Source organism: Hylobates moloch, unplaced genomic scaffold, assembly GCF_009828535.3.
Source record: "Hylobates moloch isolate HMO894 unplaced genomic scaffold, HMol_V3 SCAFFOLD_1, whole genome shotgun sequence".
In the NCBI taxonomy this organism is placed as follows: Eukaryota; Metazoa; Chordata; class Mammalia; order Primates; family Hylobatidae; genus Hylobates; species Hylobates moloch.
Window position 1 is genome coordinate 132,642,820 of NW_026652276.1, and position 24,732 is coordinate 132,667,551.

The 24,732-nt window shown below is 37.7% G+C and overlaps 1 protein-coding gene across 5 annotated transcripts in view; it reads right to left on the minus strand.

Annotated features, from left to right (window-relative positions):
- Nucleotides 1-24,732, minus strand: part of ANLN (anillin, actin binding protein) — a 63,908-nt gene that overhangs the window by 25,342 nt on the left and 13,834 nt on the right. For 2 of the 5 annotated variants that reach the window (XM_032758315.2, XM_058445674.1), the window contains exons 4-19: nucleotides 21,576-21,961; nucleotides 20,188-20,413; nucleotides 17,438-17,628; nucleotides 16,973-17,083; nucleotides 12,257-12,383; nucleotides 10,937-11,047; nucleotides 8,772-9,010; nucleotides 7,920-8,065; nucleotides 7,490-7,637; nucleotides 6,213-6,348; nucleotides 5,395-5,577; nucleotides 4,262-4,388; nucleotides 3,610-3,658; nucleotides 3,461-3,517; nucleotides 2,205-2,243; nucleotides 1,909-1,930 (exon numbers count right to left, since the gene is read on the minus strand). In XM_032758315.2, the coding sequence (XP_032614206.1) occupies nucleotides 1,909-1,930; nucleotides 2,205-2,243; nucleotides 3,461-3,517; nucleotides 3,610-3,658; nucleotides 4,262-4,388; nucleotides 5,395-5,577; nucleotides 6,213-6,348; nucleotides 7,490-7,637; nucleotides 7,920-8,065; nucleotides 8,772-9,010; nucleotides 10,937-11,047; nucleotides 12,257-12,383; nucleotides 16,973-17,083; nucleotides 17,438-17,628; nucleotides 20,188-20,413; nucleotides 21,576-21,961 (2,298 nt within the window). The remainder of the gene's footprint in view (nucleotides 1-1,908; nucleotides 1,931-2,204; nucleotides 2,244-3,460; nucleotides 3,518-3,609; nucleotides 3,659-4,261; nucleotides 4,389-5,394; nucleotides 5,578-6,212; nucleotides 6,349-7,489; nucleotides 7,638-7,919; nucleotides 8,066-8,771; nucleotides 9,011-10,936; nucleotides 11,048-12,256; nucleotides 12,384-16,972; nucleotides 17,084-17,437; nucleotides 17,629-20,187; nucleotides 20,414-21,575; nucleotides 21,962-24,732) is intronic. The other 3 variants (XM_032758316.2, XM_058445686.1, XM_058445680.1) reach the window with 2 other exon arrangements.

Consider the following 24,732-nt stretch of genomic DNA (forward strand, 5'->3'; position numbering starts at 1 on the left):
CAACAGAGACATAGATCAATGGAACAGAACAGAGCCCTCAGAAATGATGCCGCATAGCTACAATTATCTGATCTTTGACAAACCTGACAAAAACAAGAAATGGGGAAAGGATTCCCTATTTAATAAATGGTGCTGGGAAAACTGGCTAGCCATATGTAGAAAGCTGAAACTGGATCCCTTCCTTACACCTTATACAAAAATTAATTCAAGATGGTTTAAAGACTTATATGTTAGACCTAAAACCATTAAAATCCTACAAGAAAACCTAGGCAATACCATTCAGGACATAGGCATGGGCAAGGACTTCATGTCTAAAACACCAAAAGCAATGGCAACAAAAGCCAAAATTGACAAATGGGATCTAATTAAACTAAAGAGCTTCTGCACAGCAAAAGAAACTACCATCAGAGTGAACAGGCAACCTACAGAATGGGAGAAAATTTTTGCAACCTACTCATCTGACAAAGGGCTAATATCCAGAATCTACAATGAACTCAAACAAATTTACAAGAAAAAAACAAACAACCCCATCAAAAAGTGGGCAGAGGACATGAACAGACACTTCTCAAAAGAAGACATTTATGTAGCCAAAAAACACATGAAGAAATGCTCATCATCACTGGCCATCAGAGAAATGCAAATCAAAACCACAGTGAGATACCATCTCACACCAGTTAGAATGGCCATCATTAAAAAATCAGGAAACAACAGGTGCTGGAGAGGATGTGGAGAAATAGGAACACTTTTACACTGTTGGTGGGACTGTAAACTAGTTCAACCATTGTGGAAGTCAGTGTGGCGATTCCTCAGGGATCTCGAACTAGAAATACCATTTGACCCAGCCATCCCATTACTGGGTCTATAAATCATGCTGCTATAAAGACACATGCACACGTATGTTTATTGCGGCACTATTCACAATAGCAAAGAGTTGGAACCAACCCAAATGTCCAACAACGATAGACTGGATTAAGAAAATGTGGCACATATACACCATGGAATACTATGCAGCCATAAAAAATGATGAGTTCGTGTCCTTTGTAGGGACATGGATGAAACAAATATCGCAAGGACAAAAAACCAAACATCGATTCTCATCATAGGTGGTTGAACAATGAGAATCATGGACACAGAAGGGAACATCACAAATAAAATAAAATAAAAATAAAAATGGGGGGAAAAAATCACTTATTTCCTAATGAAAGAGGTACAAGCACTCCTTAATAATTGGGATGGATGTGTTTTTAAAGATATAGACCTAAAAATGTATGCATAAAAAGCAACTTCCCGATAAAAAACATGGAAAAGACTTCAGTGCTAGTTATAATGCAGGGTGACAAAATCAGCAGCAGAAACTATCTCTGCACAGGTCTCTTAGTAACTCTCTTGTTCCACAGAGAAGAAAGAGACCAATAGCCTAAAGGAAGTGAGTGAAACCAGCTCCATCCTAATTCCTTTTGGAAAAAGGTAGGCCTAAAGTCATTCTAAAGAAGGCCTTTCCTGGCTTAGTGGCATTCCAGTTCCCAGTGAACTAGAAAGATGCATTTCTGACATGATACAATGCCAGTTATGATCAGTAAAGCTAAAAGAAGTAAAATCTGCAGTATGGATAGCACAAAACAAATCTATAGAACAATAGAAGTTGAGGTAAAGAGTAATGCTACCTGCTGCTAGAGCTGAATAACATGATGACTGGTGCCTCTGTAGTGGCACCTAACAAAGGTGCAACCAAACTGTATGCTACTCTGGCCAGTAATCTTGTTACTAAGAAGCTCACATAGAAAATATTATTCCAAAGGAGACCAAGGTAAACATTCATAAATCAAGATGGCCTATACATATGTAAATATGCAAGTGCTTAATTCCTTACCTTATTCTAAAGTTTCAAATAGTTCAAGATACACTCACCTGAAGAATGAATGTTGCTTTTCTAAAAAAAAAAAAAAAAGGTGTGAAGAAGAAACATAAGTTATTTCCCTTATTTGATACAAAGATTTAAATATGAATCAGTCATCTCTTTTAACACAATAAGAACTACATTTCAGAAAATAATTTTCCTACATAAATTACAGGGATTTCCCCCCATTAGTACATGTTAAAATTTTCCACAGTGCTCAAGGTTCAGAAATGGTTAATCAATGTAAAACTGTACATGTAAGATGAAGATTCTCAAGGAAGCTCAATTCCTCAAAAATTCTACTTACTGTGGTTATAGATGTGAGGAGTCGCTTTGGAGTAATAGCCTAAAAGAAAAGAGAGCTTACTACATATATTTCTTATTAAACATTATGTCTCAGAATGTAAAACTATCCAACCTTGAGAAATTCCTACATAGAAAATAATTAATTCTTGGCCAGGTGCAGTGGCTCACGCCTGTAATCCCAGCACTTTGGAAGGCTGAGGCGGGCGCATCATGAGGTCAAGAGATTGAGACCACCCTCGCTAACATGGTGAAACCCCCTCTCTGCTAAAAATACAAAAAATTAGCCGGGTGTGGTGGCATGCACCTGTAGTCCCAGCTTTATGGGAGGCTGAGGCAGGAGAATCGCTTGAACCCAGGAGGCGGAGGTTGCAGTGAGCCGAGATTGTGCCACTGCACTCCAGCCTGGGCAACAGAGCGAGACTCCATCTCAAAAAAAAAAAAAAAAAAATGAATTCTTAAATATGAATACATTACACTTGAATCCTTGGGTAATAATTTTAAATATGAATACATTACACTCGAGTCCCTGATAAAGGCTTTCTTATACTGTTAGTCCTTTTTTGTTAGAGCTAAAAAAAAAAAAAGTTTTTAAAATGATGACTTAAGAAAAGAACACAGACTGGGAAGGCTGGAAAGCAACCTTATGCCTGCAAAGTGACCACATAATTCTTTTTTTTTTTTTTTTTGAGACGGAGTCTCGCTCTGTCACCCAGGCTGGAGTGCAGTGGCGCCATCTCGGCTCACTGCAAGCTCCACCTCCCGGGTTCACGCCATTCTCCCGCCTCAGCCTCCCGAGTAGCTGGGACTACAGGCGCCCACCACCACGCCCAGCTAATTTCTTTTTGTATTTTTAGTAGAGACGGGATTTCACCATGTTAGCCAGGATGGCCTCGATCTCTTGACCTCGTGATGCGCCCACCTCGGCCTCCCAAAGTGCTACTGGTTTAGAGAACATAGAGAGAAGAGAGCTCAGGGAAAAGTCTTGAGAAAAGTTTTAAGCAGTTATAAAAGTTGCCAAGTAAATGTAGAGAAAACAGAACTATCTAGCCCGAGTGTATCAGGAACTTATACTGAGAATCATGATCACTCAGTTTATTTTCAGTATTCATACCTATTTAACATAGTAACTACAAACTGGAACGTGAAACTGATCCAAAAACTTCATAATCATTAAAAGTTGTACATAAATTAAAACTAGTATGATGATATCTATTACTTCTGATGAAAATATTTTTACTGGGTTTCTTTAATTCTCACCTTGGACTTGGATGTTTTTTTCTTCTTATCAAGGCCTGAGGGATCCTTCTTTTGCACCTACACATAAACCCAAAGCATAATTAATTTATAATCTGATATTGTTAAGAAAAATATACTCTTCATTATTTTAGAAGGCTTTATCAGCTTACCAAGCTGTAAACTTCAATATTTATTTCAAAGTCATTGGATACATCTTGCCTGGAAAGATAAAGCATTAAGTAAAACCTTGAGAGAAAACCTCAATCACACCATTAAAAATGATGCTACAAATACTCTTACAAGACTCTGAGAGTAAAGGAATCCACTATGACTTTAAAGTCAATAAAAATTGTTAAGAAGTCTATTTTTTCCCTATAATGCAAGTCCAAAATATTTTCCTCAGTATTTTACAACTCACAATCTTCAATAATAAAAGTAGCAATTATTTTTCAAACTGCACTTTGACTCTTATTTAAAAATAAATGTTTCACTAAATATAAATGTATTTTCATTAAGACTGAATGTTAAGTACATTATGAGATTTAAGGCATATGTTAAAAATCTATGGTCCAGGTTTAATATATGTATCATTTCAAAATATGTAATACCTACAGTCACATGGAAAAAAGGTGCTACTCAACAAAAGGAAAGATAGAAACATATGAGTTAAAGCAGCAAACTGAAAGATGGGTTATTTGTCAATATAAAAAGAATGTGCATAATGCATTTCAAAGATTATAAATGCCACCTGAATGCTTTAGACTATATCAACTCTACAAAAAGAAAAATGCATTCGAATCATCAAAAGCCTGATTTACTTACAGAGTAAATGTAGTAGTGAATGTCAGAGCATCACCGTTAAGAGAGTGTGAAGTACTTGCTAATGGTGTGGCTACCATATTTTCAGCTCCTGCTTTTAGTATAATTAAGTAATAGTAATTTGCTGCATCTGTAAGAAGTAATCACATTACATAGTAAGCACAAGCAAAATCAGATTTAGCTAATCAGCATTCTGGAATACCAAAGAAATAAAGGAATACTGAACTGATTTATATACAATTTATTTTTAAAATTACTAAAATCAACTTTCCAGACACAAAAAGCTAAGTAAGACTTAAGTAGGCAGTATAATCCTGAAATAAACATCATCAAGGTCTCTCCCTATTATGTAAATTGAAATAATTTCACTCCACATTCCTCAATTTCTGCTGATTTTGATTTTACCTAATGACCCTTAATTCTTAACTAACAGTATATATCTCAAAAGGGTAAATTATGGTTTGTTATTTCAAAACTGAGATTAAAATACTATATTTCTATAAAAGTTACTCAGAGATAAATTATAATAAAAACATAAACTCTTTCTTCACCATTTGTCATTAATAACAACGTACCTCAAGACGCATACTAAATTACCAATAAATTTCTGCCCACACCCCATCAAAATCAGATAACATCAAGAATTAGAACCTAAGTTACCTTATTCCTACAAAAATGCTCAAACCTTTCACAATCTCCATTTACTTTCCCTATGCCTGAAATTTACTTCTCACCTATGTCTAGCCCTCCTTCCCCTCAGAAAAAATTTTTTTAAATAAATTGTATATAAATCAGTTCAGTATTCCTTTATTTCTTTGGTATTCCAGAACACACACAAAAAATTTGTGTTCCACACAAATAAAATTTTAAAAGGAACTTTAAAAACCATATCCAACATTTAATAAAACTTCATATTCAAACTTTCAGTAAGAGCAATGTCCATTATTGTGTAGATTGGTATCCCTATATATATCTGAAGTTTTCTCTTATTTTTATTATATCTTGACAAAAGGACCTAAAGGCCAAAGATACAAACTTTGCATTGTTATGCATGATTTACTTGTTTCTATTCTGTACAATTCAATCTAGGTGAGTTTCATAATTTAACACACAATCTAGAAAAATCACCACCATACCTGGTTTCTGAACCGTACTGCAGACAAAATCTGCTTTTAGAGGCAAGCGGATTTCTGACAAAGTAACTGATCCTTTGGATGGCATAAATTCACTTTGGGATACAGGACTAGCCTTATTCTTCCTCTGAGGTCCTTCGCTCTTCAATTTATTCAATTCGTCAATCAAAAGTGTTCTCTTCTCAGCTATGTAAAACACGCAACATTCCAAATATTAAAATTGTAACTGTTTCTAATGAGAGCAAATTCAAAAAAGTGTACTGATATGGAAACTATACGTAACAGTAAAGATGAAATCAGTAACACTATCTTTATAAAACAGATGGTAGGTGGTTGGGGAAAACCTTGAATGCTCATCTATTTACCAAGCCCTTATAATTTAATACATCAACTTTCAGCTAGTTTTCATGTGTGGTATTATCTGTCCACCCCAATATGCCCCATCATCACCACATATACGCACACAGCAAAATTCACAGAAGTTATTTTAGCTATTTATTGATAAGGGAAGGAAGGCAGAGAGAGAGAGAATGTATGTGCACATGTGTATATATAGAGATTCATTCATTCATCCATTCATTCATTCAATCTGCACAACTGCATTTCTTCAAATGCATTTAGGTTGCTTTTACCTTTCATGCAAACTATAATTTGTTTTACATAGAGTTCTTAAACCTTATAAAAACAAGAACAGAAAATAGATCCACTGGAACAGATAACTAGGAAAAGCCCTTTCTCTAAACTTAAAGATTTCTAAATATCAAAATGAGTTTTCCCAGGTTAGAAATTTGTTGGAACTCTTTCAGGTGCATCACACTTACTTGCAATTAGAAGAAGTCTTTCTGCTTCAGCTTCTTCTAGGGACCCTTTTCCATGCTCTTCATCAACACAGCAGTTAAGAGCCTGGCTAGCTTGATAGATCACTGTCTGTTGCATATTTATCTCGTTACTGAGTTCCTAGGAAAACCAATGAGAGGAGAAAAAATATACACATTTTAAATCATCATTTTCACTTTAAACTTTAATTCTAACTAACTTGATTGGATAGTTTCTAGAATTTCCAGATGGTAAAGTCAAAATGTTAGTTTCACTGCTCAAGTTTCTAGACTATGCACCAAAAACATTTAGCATAATAATTAAGCTATAAATATTATTCCTTATGAAAAAACTTCCAATTCATACTTATTAAAGTTAAAATTGGGGTTACATCCAACAACGTAGAAATTTAGAAAGTATCTGATTCATTTTATTTAAATTACAATTACACTGTTTTTTAAATATGCTTCCTTAGGGCCAGGCACAGTGGCTCACACCTGTAATCCCAGCACTTTGGAAGGCCAAGGCACAAGAATCACTTGAGCCCAGGAGTGTGAGATCAGCCTGGAAAACAGTGAGACTCCATCTCTATTTTTTTTTTTTATAATTAAAATTTTTTAAAAAGCCAGGCATGGTGGCTCATGCCTGTAAGCATGGTGGCTTATGCCTGTAATCCTAGCACTTTGGGAGGCTGAGATGGGTGGATCACCTGAGGTCAAGAGTTCGAGACTAGCCTGACCAACATAGTGAAACCCCATCTCTACTAAAAATACAAAAATTAGCCGGGTGTGGTGGTGCACACCTGTAATCCCAGCTACCTGGGAGGCTGAGGCAGGAGAATTGCTTGAACCCGGGAGGCAGAGGTTGCAGTCAGCCAAGATTGCGCCATTACAATCCAACTTGGGCAACAAAGAGCAAAATGCTGTCTCAAAAAAAAAAAAGAAAAGAAAAAAATGCTTCCTTAGCATGAAAAAACCTTGAAGAGCATAACAAATTTCCCACTACATCATTATCCAATTAATAGTTATACTTTAAGGATATTTATGAAAAACCTGTTTAAAAATAAATATTTCAGCAATATCAAACAAGTTTCCAACTTTTCAAAAAGAGTACCTTTCCAAAAATAAACTGAATTCAAATGTGATTTACTGAGCTTCTATGCATCAGACACTATTCTGGCCACTCAGGGTTCAGAGATGAGTAAGGCTGGGCCCTTGTCCTCACAGAGCTCACAGCCTAGTGCAAGAAACATTCCAAATTCCCTTTCCACAAAAGTACATACCTGCATTTTCTGTTTGATATTAACTTGACAAGGAAAGGCATTATTTTTTTCATCCAGTTTTGAAGTAACATCTTCCTTCCGAACAATCACCTGCTTTATTGACGGACGTTCTGTTTCTTTGAATCTTTGAGATCTATATGCATCAATGCTTCAGGAGGTAAGTTACACTCTATTAGAAATCCAGCAACACACTGAGCGCTATCCTTTATTGAACATATCAGCAGAATTTGACACTGATATTGAACATGTCAGCAGAACATTTCACAACAGAATGGAACCCTCATTTGGTGAAAGAGAGGCTAACAAAAGTTATTCCAAACTTTTATACAGATGAGTTATTAATAACATTATAATTGCAAATTATAACACGACTTATGTCAATCTAAACCATGACCGTTAGTGAGTGAATGCCTTCCAGAAATGTTCTTACCTGTAAAGAAGATCACGATCTTCAGAACCAAGGCTATCACCAGATTCAGCTCGAGGGACACGAGTTCTTTGGAATTTTCCTGGTTTTGGACTTTCATCACTTCTGCTGGTGTCTTTCAATTCCAGTCTAGGTGTGGACACTAAACTCTGTGGGAAAACACATCAGATATTAGTGGATTTTATGGATAATTAACATTGATCCTAAATGATAATTCATTTTATTCTGTGAAAATCAATGAATTCTCCATTAATATTAAGAAATCCAGTAAGTTGATTGATTCATCATAAAAACAAAGCAAACTAAGTTCCTAACACATGAAAGAATAAATAAAACTACAAAGATAGCTGAAACTTATACATTTAAAAAAAAAATTCTAGTTGAATCAATCCCCAGAGCTGCAGTTATTCAATTGAGGGTGAAAGCTAATAACAGTAGTTAGATGTAAATAAATGTTAGTTATATGTGTTTGGAGCTAACTACCGATACACTGATATAACAATGTTTGCATCAACTCCACTATATAGGTATTATTAATAACCTTGTTTAAAAGAAGAGGAAATGGTGGCACAGAGAGCTTAAATAACCTGACCAATAAACAGTCAGTAAATGGCAGAGCCAAAAGCTGAGCCAAAATGCCTGGCCTTTTAAACCATATTACTGTTTGGATTTCATCTAAGGTCAAAAGGAAACCACTCAAGAGTTTTAAGGTTTCTTTTAAGAGAACAGACAACAGGTCTGCAAAATCCCCTTGGCTACAGAGCCAAATGTCCATCTGTCTACAAAAGAAAGGGAAGATATGAATACCACTTAGTTTACTTATGTCCTGGGCCTGTTTAGTTAGCCTTTTCTTACCTCTGGACTTACCACACCAACTGTTTGTGCCAATGGTGCAAGTAAAGACATTGAGGAGATATTCAGTGCATCTTCCTGTTCTTCACTGCTTTCTGCTAGTGCTTGATCCATCTCCTCTTGGCTCTTCTCCATATCTAGTTCACCTTCCTCTAGGACATCACTGAAGAGGTCATTAATTACTTTCGAACTATTGATATCATCATCATTATCCACACTCATCTCAATTTCACGTATCACTTCTGAAAAATATTTCAATAGGTGGATACTGTGACTCAGACATTTAAGAACTAAAGGCATAATAAAGAAAATTTAATATTCATATTCTTACTAAATAGGAAAAATGCACTAAAAAAAGCACCTCCTAAAAAGAAAAATAAGAAAATAATACTAATAAATGAAACCAAGATAATCTTCAGTTTCAATAACACTTTCTAAGAAATGAATATTGGTAATCTCAGCATTTTAGGAGGCCAAGGCGGGCAGATCAACTGAGGTCAGGAGTTTGAGACAAGTCTGGCCAACATGGCGAAACCCAGTCTCTACTAAAAATACAAAAAAATTTAGCCAGGCGTGGTGATAGGTGCCTGTAATCCCAGCTACTCAGGAGACTGAGGCAGGAGAATCACTTGAACCCTGGAGGCAGAGGTTGCAGTGAGCCCAGATTGTGCCACTGCACTCTAGCCTGGGGGACAAGAGCGAACTGTTTCAGACAAAAAAAAAAAAGAAAAAGAAAAAGAAATGAATATTGGATCTATCAAAACTGATTCAATACCTTGGGTTTAAGTAAGAGCATTAAGAACTCAAATGTAGAATAGCCAAAGACTTCAGACTTTCAAAAAATTTCTCTCAAATTACTTTTTCTATTGTTGAGAGCTACCCTTTCACACAGCAGTCAATAATAGGAAAATATTAATGTCACTTAGGGCAGGGTTCGATAATAACCTTCAGGGGCTGCTAACACCTTGTGGTATTATGATATATACTGGTTTTCATCCACAGTTCCTAGCTCATAACTGCTGTATCCCTAGTTACCGTCTTTCGTTATAATGTTGGGTGTGTTAGGCCTCACAGGAAACAGAACTCTCCTGCCCTCCTTTCACCTGCCCCAAGGCAGGACTCTAATCTTCTCCCATCTTTCTCATTGTGGTTCTTAAGACGACCCCCGACCCACCGCGCCCCTCACCAGAGAGGATCCAGCCTCATACCCTGGGGGAGGGAATGCTGACCTTATGAAGCTTCCACTGAAACCCAAGAGAACTGGGTTCAGGGAGCTTCTAGATAACTGAACAAGTGGAGGTTCCTGGAGGGTGGCGCCCCAGGGAAGGCAATGGAAGCTCCATGCCCCTTTCCCTATACCTCACCCATATCCTTTATAATAAAGCAGTAAACATAAGTATTTCCCACAGTTCTGTGAGCCAATTAATCAAAGCTAAAGAGGGGGTCATAGAAACCTCAGCTTGAAGCTGGTCGGTTAGAAGTTTGAGAGGCCTGGGCCAGGTGCAGTGGCTCACACCTGTAATCCCAGCACTTTGGGAGGCCGAGGCGGGCGGATCACAAGGTCAGGAGTTCGAGACCAGCCTGGCCAATATGGTGACATCCCCTCTCTACTAAAAATACAAAAATTAGCCGGGTGTGGGGGTGCATGCCTGTAGTCCCAGCTACTCAGGAGGCTGAGGCAGAAGAATTGCTTGAACCAGTCTGGGCGACGGAGCGAGACTGTCTCAAAAAAAAAAAAAAAAAGGAAGTTTGAGAGGCCTGGACTTGCAACTGGTGGGGACTGAGTCCCCAACCTGTGTGATCTGACACTACCTCCATGTAGCTAGTGTCAGAATTGAATTGAATTGAACTGGTCACAAAAGTCTTCTGTGTTGATGATTGTTGTGGTGGTATGAAAACAGAGGAAAACACTCCTCTAACAGTACAGAGCGTGGGAGGACAGCAACTTTCCTACCCCTGTGAAAGTCAGTGAGGGTCTTAACCACACTTTCACAGGTGCCTGTGTGCTAGCAGTAACTGTTCACAGTACCACATCTTGGTAGAAGCTAGAGTGTATTCTGATTTAATTAAAAAAACAGAGCTACTCTCAGTCTGAATATGTGCTTCTATCAATATATTATTTCCTATAATACGTACAAAGTTAATAACAATGAAGAATAAAAACCAACCAATTTTCTGCTCAACCTTTGGGTCTGATGTTACTTTTAAGGATTTGTCCTCTTCTAAAAACAATGTTATTTTCAAAGGGCTAGATTTCGTCATTTCGCATTCAGTGAAACCTAAAAATGTTTAAGAAAGACCATATTAATATATATAAGAACCTATAATTTTCTAATTATAGAATCTTGTGTGTTTTTTTTTCTGATTATAAAACTATGTATTTGTTTTAAAATATCCAAACCCAGAAATGTATAGAAATATCCCTCCCTGAACACCTGTCCTCTCTTATGCTGGAGGTTGCAAATTTTTTTGTGAAAAATCAGACCTTGGCGACAACCTTGAGCAGGAGGATATAAGTAACTCCCATAAGCTTAGCGTTCCAATAATGGAACACTAGGCACAAATGTGTTAACTTTTCCCCCACCGAGAGAGAAATGGGACAGCAATATTACCAGGTTATTGTTTGTTTTTCCAGTTTCCCCCAAGGTGTGCATATTTACATATCATTTTGTTTTGTTTTGTGATCATACCATATATACCACTACTCTGCTATTTGTTTTTTACTTTAAAAACAAAGTGCCAATAAAATTACTCAAAAACTAGGAATAGAAGGAAGGTACACAACGTAACAAAGGCCATATATGAAAAGCCCTCAGCTAATATTACACTCAACTGTGAAGGATTAAAAGCTTTTCCTCTAAGATGAGGAACAAGACAAAGATGCCTGTTCTTTCTATTCAACACAGCATTGAAAGATGCCTGTCAACTTCTATTCAACACAGCATTGAAAGTCCTAGCCAGAGCAATTATGCAAGAAAATAAAAGGCACCTGAATTAGAAAAGAAGGTGTAAAATTATCTCTATTCACAGATCACAGGATCTTATATGTAGAAAACCCTGGGTTGGGCGCAGTGGCTGACCCCTGTAATCCCAGTACTTTGGGAGGCCAAGGCAAGCAGATCACGAGGTCAGGAGTTTGAGACCAGCCTGGCCAACATGGTGAAACCCTGTCTCTACTAAAAATACAAAAATTAGCTGGGCGTGGTGGCAGGCGCCTGTAATCCCAGCTACTCGGGAGGCTGAGGCAGGAGAATTGTTTGAACCCAGGAGGTGGGGGTTGCAGTGAGCCAAGAGATTGCACCATTGCACTCCAGCGTGGGTGACAGGGCGAGACTCCGTCTCAAAGAAAAATAAAAAAGAAAGAAAACCCTAAAGATTCCCCCAAAAAACATTAAAACAAATCCAGCGAAGTTATAGAATAAAAAACCAACACACAAAAATCATTTGAGTTTCTATATACTAACCACGAACAATCTGGAAACACTGACCTGTAGGTTCTGTACTAGGATTTTTGGCTGGAATCTGGTTTTCGGTCACCTTTTCTGTTACTGGAAGTGACTGAGTTTTTGAAACACCTTGGTGTTTTTTGAGGGGAGTGCTCTGACAGTGAGTTTCCTGCAAAAAGCAAATGAAAAGTAAATTTTATTTCTCAAAACTATATATTTTATCTTTCTATGTTATTAAATGAAACAAGATTATTATTAAATATTATTCTGTGTAAGTTTCCTTAGAACCAAAGAGACAGTGTATGTGAATAGGCCCAGCCTTGTTTAGAACACAACAAACCCTCAGTGCTAGTTCACATTCTTGGTAGTTCTCAGTATGTAAAAATTTTTTTAGAGATGAGGTGGCAAGAAAGAATGAAAATTCATATCAGGGCTCAGTTTTAGATAAGCCAGTCAAAGTGAAAGCCTCTCCTTGAAGTCTGGGTATTTGGTAAAATAAAATAAAATAAAATAAAATAAAATAAAATAAAATAAAATAAAATAAAATAAAACAAAACAACAATAAAAAAACAAAGTGAAAGCCACACAAAGGGAAAAACACCCACCCCTATGTCACTTATCTCAACCCATACCTATAACATCTGGTGACAGCTCCTACACATCAGGATTCCATTTAATTATCAGTTACCCGGAGGGCAAGAGCAAGAGAAAACAAGAACAAAAACAGATCAGAAGGTAAGGAAAGAAGAAAACATTCCCTCATCTGAGTCTTTTTATTCATTAGCAAGGTTATTCAAGAGGAACATTCACTATTTTGTATGTTTAAAGACTTTATATTGTTGTACAGATTATTTCAGCAAAGAAATAAAAGAAGACTTTACGAATGAAGTCATAGTAGAAATAATCAAATAACAGCAAAATAAAGGCAGCTAATACTTACACAGAGCTCAATATGTGCCAGCCACCTTTCTAAGCACCTTATATCTATTGCCTCACCTAATCTTCTCAATAACCCTCTATATTAGATACTAGTATCTCCATTTTACAGATGAGAGAACTGAGACACAAAAAAGTCATGTATCTTGCACACAGTTAGTGACTGGCAGAGCCAGTATACAAACCCAGGTACTCGTGTTCCAGGTCTAGTTCCAGACTTTATTGTTTCTCAAGTTAGAAGCAGCTTTGGATGTGTAAAAACAATGTAATTAGCATGCAGATGAGTGGATTAAAAAATACATAAAAATTTTTTAAAAACAAAGTAAACGATCAAATGGTTCCACTATAAAATCTATGGTCTCATATCTCATCTATGCCTCAATACTACCCCCTATTCTTCCTGTGTCTGAGTCAGCTCTCTCTTCTTTCATCCAGACAGTATTTCCCCTGTCACCTTCCCTTTCCTAAGGATGAGTAAAACAGGAGCTTTCAGCAGAAAGTCCATCAGTTTTTGCTATCCTAACTCTAAGACTACCATCACCCCTACATGCTACTTTCCTCCTTCCTTTTTGTCACACAGGAGATTGTCCTCATCAGTTCTGTTCCCTTCACTGTGCTGAGTTAATCCATTCTCACCTCCTGCCATCAATTATCACCCCTTATCCCATCACACAAATTGACTTAGGTATCAGAAAGGACAAAACACATACAAACCATACTTTTCTTCATCTCCTCCAGCCACTACCTCCTTTATCACCTCCATTAGGACCAAACTTTTAAGAAATGCCTGCACTCACTGGCTCTGCTCCTCATGCCCATTCCCTCCTCGACCCAGCACCACCTGTACGCCACCTTCACCTCTTCACTAACACTGCTCTTGCCACGTTACAGCAAACTTCTTACTTCAAAACCCAGTAGATTTAGCTCAACCCACATTTGAAACGTGACAATACCAACCATGCCTTCCTTCTCAAAAGTTTTCTTTCTTCCCTTGACTTTATTTCCTTTTTTTTTTTTGAGACGGAGTCTCACTCCGTTGCCCAGACTGGAGTGCAGTGGCGCGATCTCGGCTCAGTGCAACCTCTGACTCCCAGGTTCAAGGGATTCTCCCGCCTCAGCCTCCTGAGTAGCTGAGATTACAGGCACCCGCCACCAAGCCTGGCTAATTTTTTTTGTATTTTTAGTAGAGATGGGGTTTCACCATGGTGGCCAGGCTGGTCTCAAACCCCTGACTTCAAGTGATCCACCTACCTCAGCCTCCTAAAGTGCTGGGATTACAGGCGGGAGCCACCACGCCGAGCCCCTTGACTTTAAAGACACTTCCTTCAACTGCATTTTCCTCCTAGCTCTTTTGCTGCTTAGTCTGTGGAGACCAGAGATGAGTGCTCTGCACTGTTACTGTGTTCAGAATTTTGTTTACATGCATATGTGCAACTTTCTGGGAGGAATTTCACGGTTTATGGGGAATTATTTAGTACAAAATAGTTTAAGAACCCTGCTCTACACTTTCTAGAGACACCGGCGGAAAGCCATGGGAATATGATACACTGGCAACCAAGTAAAGAAGGCGCTCCCAACAGAAGAGTGATCGACAATGTCAAATGCTACTAATCAACTGAAAATTGATTAGTAGGTGAAGATCACTGACAAATGTGATAAGGATACTCAGTCTGTGGAAGGAGTGGTGGCAAAGCTTAAGCAGAGAGAGTTCTAAAGAGAAGGGGGAACCTGAAAGCAGCAAGTAGGAATAACTTGTAGAAGAGTCTGCATGACAAGGAGGCAAAGAAAAGGAGGGAACAGTCGCGAGAGTTGTTTTTTTTTTTTTCAGATGGCAGATAACAGCTTGTTATATGCTGATGGGAAGGATCAGCAAGCACATTTCTTCCTTCCTTCAAATACAAGTTTGTTGAGCCCCTAGTCTGAGCCAGGCACTAAGAACACAGAGGTGGAGAAGACTCCCATAGGCAGTGGTGGAATGCAAACTTAAAACATTCACAGGAAGATAAATATTCTAGTTGAGGTATATACAGGATGTCATGGGTGAAAAAAAGTGGGACCCTTTGAGAAAAGGAAGAATTCCTAGAGGGGATTAAAGTTTGACCTATTCTTAATGAATTAGGAGCTCACCAGGGAAATATTCCTGGCAGAGAACAGAAGGCAAAAGCAGAGAGATATAAAAACATGGGTATATTTGAGAAACTGCAAATAGCCTGCATGAATACCTGTGAAGGAGCAGTGGGGAGGAGCCAGGTGAGGAATCATTCTATATGTCAAGCCAAGCAGTTTACGCATTTTTTCTGATGATGACTATGGGGAGCACTGCAAGATTTTAAGCAAGTGAATACATGAATATGCGTCTTTTAAAAATATTTCTCGGCCGGGTGCGGTGGCTCACATCTGTAATCCCAGCACTTTGAGAGGCTGAGGCGGGCAGATCACCTGAGGTCAGGAATTCGAGACCAGCCTGACCAACATGGAGAAACTCCATCTCTACTAAAAATACAAAATTAGCCAGGCGTGGTGGCACATGCCTATAATCCCAGCTACTCAGGAGGCTGAGGCAGGAGAATCGCTTGAACCTGGAAGGCGGAAGTTGCGGTGAGCCAAGATCGTGCCATTGCACTCCAGGCTGGGCAATAAGAGTGAAACTCCATGTCAAAATATATATATATATATATATATATTTCTCTGGCAGCAACTGGTAAGGTGGATTGGAGAGTAGCGAGACTAGAAGCAGAATGTTCAGTACAGAGCTACAGCAGTAACTTTGGTAATAGCAGAGGAAAATATGGAAGATGAGGCAGGTGGGTGACAGACTTAGAAAACTTATCACTGCACATGTGTGTTTATGCGTATGTGTGCTAGGGGCAAGCAGATGGGAAGACACAGTAAACAAGAGGAAGAAGTCAAGGAAGAACTTCCAGATTGTTTTAGATGACGAGGTATAGAGTAAACCAACAAGAGAAGACAGAGACTACAAGGGGAAGATACTACAGCAAAGCATAGCAGGCTTTGCTAGCCAACCACACCTAGAGCTCAGGAGAGAGATCAGCACAACGGAGCTGAGCATCATCAGCATTTCAGTGCTTATCGGAATCTAGGTATGTGGACAGGGAAGAGATGTTCCAGAGCAACTGAGAAAAAAAGGTTGAGATCAGAACTCTGGGAAATGTGATTTGTTAAGCAAGTGAACTGATAAAAAACAAATCAATCAGGTAGATCTTTCTCAAAGAATACTAGTTAAACTTACTGTTATTTTACTTTCTATTAGTCCCCACTGTAAATATAATTCTATTAGCTTAAAAACATATCCTAACACAGTACTTTGTAGACATGTAAATGAAACAGAACACAGCTTACATTGTAGAGATTTTGTTGAAGGCTGATTAATGAACTTTGATAGGAATAAAGAGCAATCTGGGAGGTATGTGGTGACTGAAAGGATCCCAGATAGTCTAAAGACATGGTGTGTGGCGAAAGGTGTACAGTCATCAATGAGAAAAGTAGATTCTTGAAATATTTTAGAACCAGCATCTAAGTGGAATATTAAGTAGACTCTGAAATCAAATGAATGATGAAAATAATTTTTGTAAAATTTGATTTTAAGGTCATCAATGAATATGGTGAAGAGTTCCACTGAAATGGAAAAATATCACAAGAAAAGCAGAGTTGGTACACACATTTAAGGGATTTATAAACGAAAAGTGACAGAGTTAATTGGAAAGAAAAATGTGTAAAGAATTATTTGCTAATACAGAACTACAAATTAGATCCCAACTATTTGGGGACCAAGTTCGCTTTTATATTTCTTGTTTACATTACCTGTTTGGTTTCTAGTTGTTTGCTTTTTGAGTTTCCGCCTTTTTCTGCACTCCATATATTGCTGCCCTTGTCAAATCGGCCACGAAGACATGCTAGTTCTTTTTGACGTTCCTAAACCCATCAAAAGCTGTATTTTACACAAGAGCCGGTAGCATGTTTAACATCCAAACACTACTAAAATTTTCCTTGTTTTCAGTTTTAAACTGTTTAAAAAGTTTAAACAGTTTGCAGTTTAAAAAGTTCATAATACACATGGAATTCAGGACAATATTTCTAATTTGAGATGAGTGATACTGTCTACGGCCATACCACCCTGAATGTGCCCAGTCTTGTCTGAAATTAGTGATACAGAAAATCAAGATGCTACTTATCTCAGTCAAAAAGACTGGCATCAGAACCCATTTTGATTTCTAGGTTCTATGCAGAGACCATGTGATGAATAATGTTAAATGCAGTACACCATACCTGCTTGAGCTGTTGTGCTAAATGGGTAGTAGATGAAGATGTGTCTTGCTTGAATAATCTTTCTTGGATGGCCTTTGTATTTGGAGTAATAATGGGGGTCCTGTGAGGTGTGCTACGAGCTGGACTTTCTTTGCTATGTTCTTGACAACGCTCTCCAAAGCGTTCCAGGAAAGGCTTAATTCCTGCTCCTCCTACAGAAAACACACGCATTTTTGGAGGCTATTCAAAATAAAAAATTATTATAATTTCTATGGAAAAAGTTCTAAACTACATTACAGCTTCAGAATGCTTTGATTCTATCAGGAATATTCATTCACAAAGTAAACTATAAAAATACTTCAAAATTTTAAAAAGTTTACTTTACTATTCTATTTAAGTACATGCCCTAAAACCTACTCATAGAATTTAGTTATTAAAAAAAAAAATCTTTTTTGAAAAGGTAGAATGAGGAGAGGGCAGTAGGGCTTAGAAAACTCTCAAACTGAACAACCAGAATTTAAATAATTAGAAATTGACTGTATGTATATTAATAAATCTACCTTCATCACCAAGTGTGCTGGCCATGGTAACTTCCAACAACTTACATTTCTATAGTCAGTTTATTTTATCCTGCTTTTAGGAAGCCTAACGTGAAAATAAAGGAATTTTTCCTTTTCCTCCTTCAGAAGGAAAATTAGGGATTATTCGTTTTATCAAAAGGACACCTTGACTTTACAGTGTCTTAAAATAGTATTCAGCTGGGCGCAGTGGCTCACACCTGTAACCCTAGTACTCTGGGTGGCCGAGGTGGGTGGATCTCTTGAGCTCAGGAGTTCGAGACCAGCCCGGGCAACATGGAGGAACCCCATCTCTATAAAAAATACTAAAATTAGCCACTTGTAGTGGCATGCCTATAGTCCCAGCTACTTGGTGGGCTGAGGCAGGAGGATCGCTTGAATCTGGGAGGTTGAGGCTGCAGTGAGCTGAGATCATGCCACTCACTGCAGTCCATCCTGGGTGACAAAGTGAGACCCTGTCTCAAAAACAAAAACAGCAAAACAAAACAAAACAAAAAACCCCACAGCACTCATTGAAATAGTACGAAGTAAATTTAAAGTAGGGCAAATGGGGCCTATATCACTCCCATTAAGAGGATTCTAAGGTTGTATTATATAAAAATAGGCTTATCTATATCAAAGATTAGCATATATTTTCCTGTAACGGGCCAGGCACTAAATATTTTGAGCTTTGTGGGCCATATGGCCTCTGTCACAACTATTCTGCTCTGCATTACAGAATGAAAGCAACCACAGACAATATGTAAGTAAATGGGTGTGGCTGTGCTCCAATAAAACTTTATTTGCAAAAACAAGCAAAGGGCAGAATTTGAGCCATGGCCATAATTTGAGGACTTCACCTGTCACTTATTACTACTTCAGGCCATATTCCAAACTAGAGTCCATTAAGAATACAATGAAGTATCTAAAATAAATATCTCTGAAACTCTGGAAATGTGATTCTGGGTATATCCAGTAGCCAAGAACAATTAAAAAGAATGCTTCTTATCTAAGCCTTAAGTCTTTAGAAAATTGGGACTAACTAGTCCTATTCCATCTGGGGATCTTGCTATTGTTTCCAATTCTCATTCTGGCTCAACTGGAAATTGCCGATTTCTACCTACCCCATAACCGCTTCCCCACTCTCATTTCTGTTTACTGCCCCTTTATGATGAACTATAGTTTCTGCAGAGGTTGTATTTTCAAAAAGTTAAACCTTAGAATTAAGTCTTTCCAATGGAAATGAACACAGTTCAGAATAAACTCGATTACCATATATTTTAGTCCTGTGTTTCTCAATTAACAGTAAATGGAAGTGGGCCAGAAGGTATAAATCACCACACGATAAATATGGCATTTCCTGGAGTATCAGTTTACTATGGTAAGAAATTTTGTTTTATATGTAAATGCTCACACACAATATACACACAGATAAATATAATTGGGGGATGAAGAGAGGTTGATTAATGAGTACAAATATACAGTTTGGCAGAAGAAAAAAGACCCAGTGTTTGATAGATCAGTAGGGTGACTATAGTTTACAATAATCTATTGTATACTTCAAAATAGCTACAAGAGAAGAATTCAAATGTTTCTAGCATAAAGACAAGTATTTAAGGTGATGGATATCCTCGTTACACTGATTTGATCTTTACGAATTATATGAATGTATTAAGTTACCAAATGTACTCCCAAAATATATACATCTATTATTTATCAATAAACAGCAATTTTTTCAAAAATTTCTATCATTTATCAATTTAGCAAATAAGTAAAATTAGAAGTGGGGTCATTTGTATGCACATTCACTTCTCTCTGCTATTAGAGGTGCCTTCACACTCAAGATTGAGAAGCACTGCTCTGCACACTTGGCTACAAGAGTGTTTCTCCATTATGCCCCTAAAATGTGATTTCCAGTTAAATATGTTTTGTCTGAATCAAAAAATGTAGAAAAAAATATCTAACATGATCATCCTGGAAAAAGCATGTTTAAACTGTTAAAATGTAACATATTAAGTCCTTTGACCAGTAAATAGGCTAGTCTATGTTAATAAATATTCATTTAATCAACTAAAGCTGAGGTCTCATTTGGAACATTCAGGCATTGGCCCTGGCAAACCATTGCTGTACCATTCACAATTGGATACTTAAAATGCTGAGAACAGATATCCTGAATATAGTCAGCAATAACTAAATTTTTTATAAATACGTAACCTGGTGTTGTAGATTTGTCTTTAGATTGAGATTGCAGACAAATTTCTCTATTTAATTCTCCCTTGGACGGAACTGTCTGGGATAAAGTTGACTTCACAATTGGTTTCGATACCCCCGTTTTCAGAGGACTAATAGGAGTTTTTGGAAGTAGCTCAGGATTTTGTCCCTCACAACTTTTAGCATCAGTGATGGATGTAGTAGATTTCACTGGAGAAGAAGTAGCTTTCTGAAACATGAAAACATTTAGGGTAAACAACATTCACAATATCTAAAAACAGTCCTATAACAAAACAATTCAAGTCCTATTTACTTGATAGCCTTTATGTAAGATTTATGAAAATGAAATGATTTTGCTCTCTAATAGATCAAACAAATTTGAAAGATTTGGGAAAAAAACAACCTAAAAATGCTATGATTTAAATCATAATATGTGGGTTAGTCTGCATAATATACTCATGGATAATTATTAGCAGTATGATCACTCTTTATTTAAAAAAAAGTTTTATTCATATTATTGCACTAGTACCTTTATCAAATTAACTATATTAGACCAAATTACATTTTAATTAAGTCTAAAAATTTAACAAAATAGTATCATGTACTTGATGGTTAATAAATTAAGTACTTATACACAGCCAGGTACTATGCTAAGCGATTTATGACTCTTATTTAGCCCTCCAAATAATCTTTTTTTCCTATTTTACATATAGAAAAATAAAGCCTTGCAATATTAAGCACCTTGTCCAAAGCACCTTGTCCACACTTCTAATTATGTGGTAGAGCTGGGATTCAATGCAGGTCTAATTCTAAAGCCTAGCTCTACACTAAAAGACAATGGTCAGAAACACAAAATTATTTTTCCTTTTTATTTAAGATTGTTTTTTGAAAACTGTTGAGGTAATACATGCACAAAGTAAAAGTTTCAAACATTTCAAAAGGATATACAGTGAAAGTATCATACCCTGTTTGGCAATTTGCCTTCCTGGAGGCAACTATAGCTACTATTTTGTTATATATCTTTTCAGAAATATTTGATAAATTTATATAAATTTATCATATATATATTTAAAGCATTATAACAGAGGACTTCATTTTCAGTGCTCTCCTTAATGACTAAGAAGAGGCTCTATCATTCCATTATAGACTCTGGATTTGCATCAAATTAGTATAACTTCAGCTGTCAACTGCTAATTGATCTTAGGATGGGTACCCAACTTAACAATTTTCACTTTCTAAGAAACTGATATCTTACAAATACATATAAACTCACTATGCATCTATTGTAAAACACATATCCACCCATCCAGCTGCACATACACACAGATGTATTATACCACTCATAACAATAAAAGAAAAGGCTTCCAAAGACCAAAATGATATTGACTTACCACAGAGCTGGAAATTGAGGCATTAACCAAAGATGCATCATCAGCACTTGAGGATGGGGCTTTATTCAAAGAGGCATCGCAATCCCTTTGGGAACAGAATGTAGCTTCCTGCTTAACACTGCTGCTATTGATCCTAGCAGATGCTCCACTTGCAGAGGAAAATTTGGATAAACAAGCGGTACCAGGCTGTTCTTGTACACTGTTTTGTTTTGCAAATGAGTGATTTACATCATCTTCCCAGGAGCAAATAGTTGCAGCAAGGTTGGCCAGACGGCCCCTTCTCCCAACTGGAGTTGCCGAGGCATTTGAAAGCGGTGGTTTGGGAGGGGAAGCAGCCTTTTCCTCTGAAGGCATTGGTGAGAAGAGTGAGCTTTCAGGAATATCATCTGAAAATGTTTTCAGAAAAGTTAAAAACCATGTTCAAGAGTAATACTTACATACACCGCATGTTCTCACTCATAGGTGGGAATTGAACAATGAGAACTCATGGACACGGGAAGGGGAACATCACACTCCGGGGACTGTTGTGGGGTCGGGGGAGGAGGGAGGGACAGCATTAGGAGATATACCTAATGCTAAATGATGAGTTAATGGGTGCAGCAAAACAACATGGCACATGGATACATACGTAACAAACCTGCACATTGTGCACATGTACCCTAAAACCTAAAGTATAATAAAAAGAGTAATACTTACGTATAATACAAGAATCACTCTATGCAGAATTTTTAAATGAGATTAATAGGTTTCAGAACCAGTGAAAAGTTCTAGCATGCATGAAACTTCCAAGTTATTTAAATTTGACAACATCTTTTTAAATCAAATGATACTAAATCTGAAATTAAAAAAAAACTATTAGACCTATTTTTTCCATTTTTCGATGGATCATGAATAAGATAGGTTGTATTTTTAGAATGAATTCATGGTGTTATATATAACATTGTACAATTTAAGATTATGTATCTCACAGAAACTTTTTGTTTTAAAAATGGATTAGACCATTGCTGTACAACAGAATGTTTGATTGTTCAATACAGTAACCATTAGCCACTTGTGACTAATGAACACTTGAAATGTGGCTAGAGCAGCTGATAAACTACATTTTATTTCATTTTAATTAACTTAAACATCCACATATGGCTAGTGTCTTCTGTATTGGATAGCACAGGGTTAGATCAAATCGAAAACAACCAAATGTTTTTCTGCATAGTTACTTCATTTGGAGAGAAATCCCAAATAGTGATATTTAACTGACGAAGATTCTAGGCCTTCCCTAGGGCATGTATATAGGGAAGCCAAGGTTCATAGCATTTCCTACTCCACAAATTCAATCAAGGAAAGAGGAATCCCTCCTGTCCAAAGCTTCCACTTCTGCTGAATTTTCAATTCTGCCCCTCCAAAACCTTCTCAGGGATCTTGCTCAAAATAAGCCCTCTCCTTCTCTACAAACTCTTTTCTGCACATAAACACAGTCATGAGTTGTTTAACAATGGGGATACATTCTGAGAAATGCATCATGAGGTGATTTTGTTATGTGTACCTCACAGAGCACATTTCCACAAAAATGGTATAGCCTACTATATAGTTAGGATATGTGGTAAAACCTATTGCTCCTAGGCTAAAAACCTGTACAGCATGTTACTCTACAGAATACTGCAGGCAACTGTAACACAATGGTAAGCAAACATCTAAATATAGAAAAAGTACAGTAAAAGTACATTATAATGAGACTACCATTGTATATGCAGTCCACCACTGATCAAAACATCAATATGTGGTGTATGACCATACAGTAGCCCATGCCTTATCTTCAGTTTCACTTTCCCAGTTTCCTTACCAGCGGTCAACTGTTGTCTAAAAATATTAAATGGAAAATTCCAGAAATAAACAATTCATAAATTTTAAACTGCACACCGTTCTAAGTAGCATTATGAAATCTTGCACCATCTGACCAGGATATGAATCCTTTGTCCAGCATATCTACACTGTAGACGCCACCTGCCCCATAATCACTTTATAGCCGTCTTGGTTATCAGATTGACTACTGGAGTATGCAGTGCCTGTGTTCAAGTAGCCTTTATTTGCCCTAATGATGTCCCCAAAGCACAAGAGCAGTAGCAGTGATGCTGGCAATTCAGATATGCCTAAGAGAAGCCATAAAGTGCTTTCTTGAAGTCAAAAGGTGAAAGTTCTCGACTTAATAAGGAAAGAAAATAATATGCTGAGGTTGCTAAGATCTATGGTAAAAATGAATCTTCTTCCATGAAATTGTGAGGAAGATAAAAGAAATTCATGGAGTTTTGCTGTCGTACTTCAAGCTATGAAAGTTATGGCCACAGTGTGTGTAAGTGCTTAGTTAAAATGGAAAAGGCATTACATTTCCAGGTGGAAGATGCACAGAAAGATGGTGTGAATGATGGCAATTGGCTTCGGTACTGCCTGAGGTTTCAGACATCCACTGGTGGTCATGGAACATATACCCAGCAGATAAGTGGGGAGACTACTGGGTGCTCAAGCCTCTCTCACCTTAGAAATAAACATACTGGCAAGGTGCGAAGGGCCCACGCCTGTAATCCCAGCACTTTGGGAGGCCGAGGCAGATAGATCATTTGAGGTCAGGAGTTCGAGACCAGCCTAACTGACACGGTGAAACCCCGTCTCTACTAAAATACAAAGATTAGCCGGGCGCAGTGACGGGCACCTGTAAACTCAGCTATTCGGGAGGCTGAGGCAGGGGAATCGCTTGAACCCAGGAGGCGGAGGTCGCAGTGAGCCGAGATCGTGCCACTGCACTCCAGCCTCGGTGACAGAGCAAGACTCCCTCTCATAAATCAAACAAACAAACAAACAAACAAACATCCCGGCAAGGAGCAGTGGGCTCATGCCTGTAATCCCACCACTTTGGGAGGCCCAGGCGGGTGGATTGCTTGAGTTCAGGACTTTAAGACCAGTCTGGGCAACATGGCAAAACCTACAAAATGCAAAATCTGCAAAAAAATGAAAAACTTGGCTGGGCTTGGTGATGCGCCTGTAGTCCCAGCTACTCGGGACACTGAGGTGGGAGGATCGCTAGAGCCTGGGAGGTGGAGGAGGTTGCAGCGAGCTGAGAGCATTACCACTGCACTCCAGCCTGAGCGACGAGGCAAGGCTCTGTCTC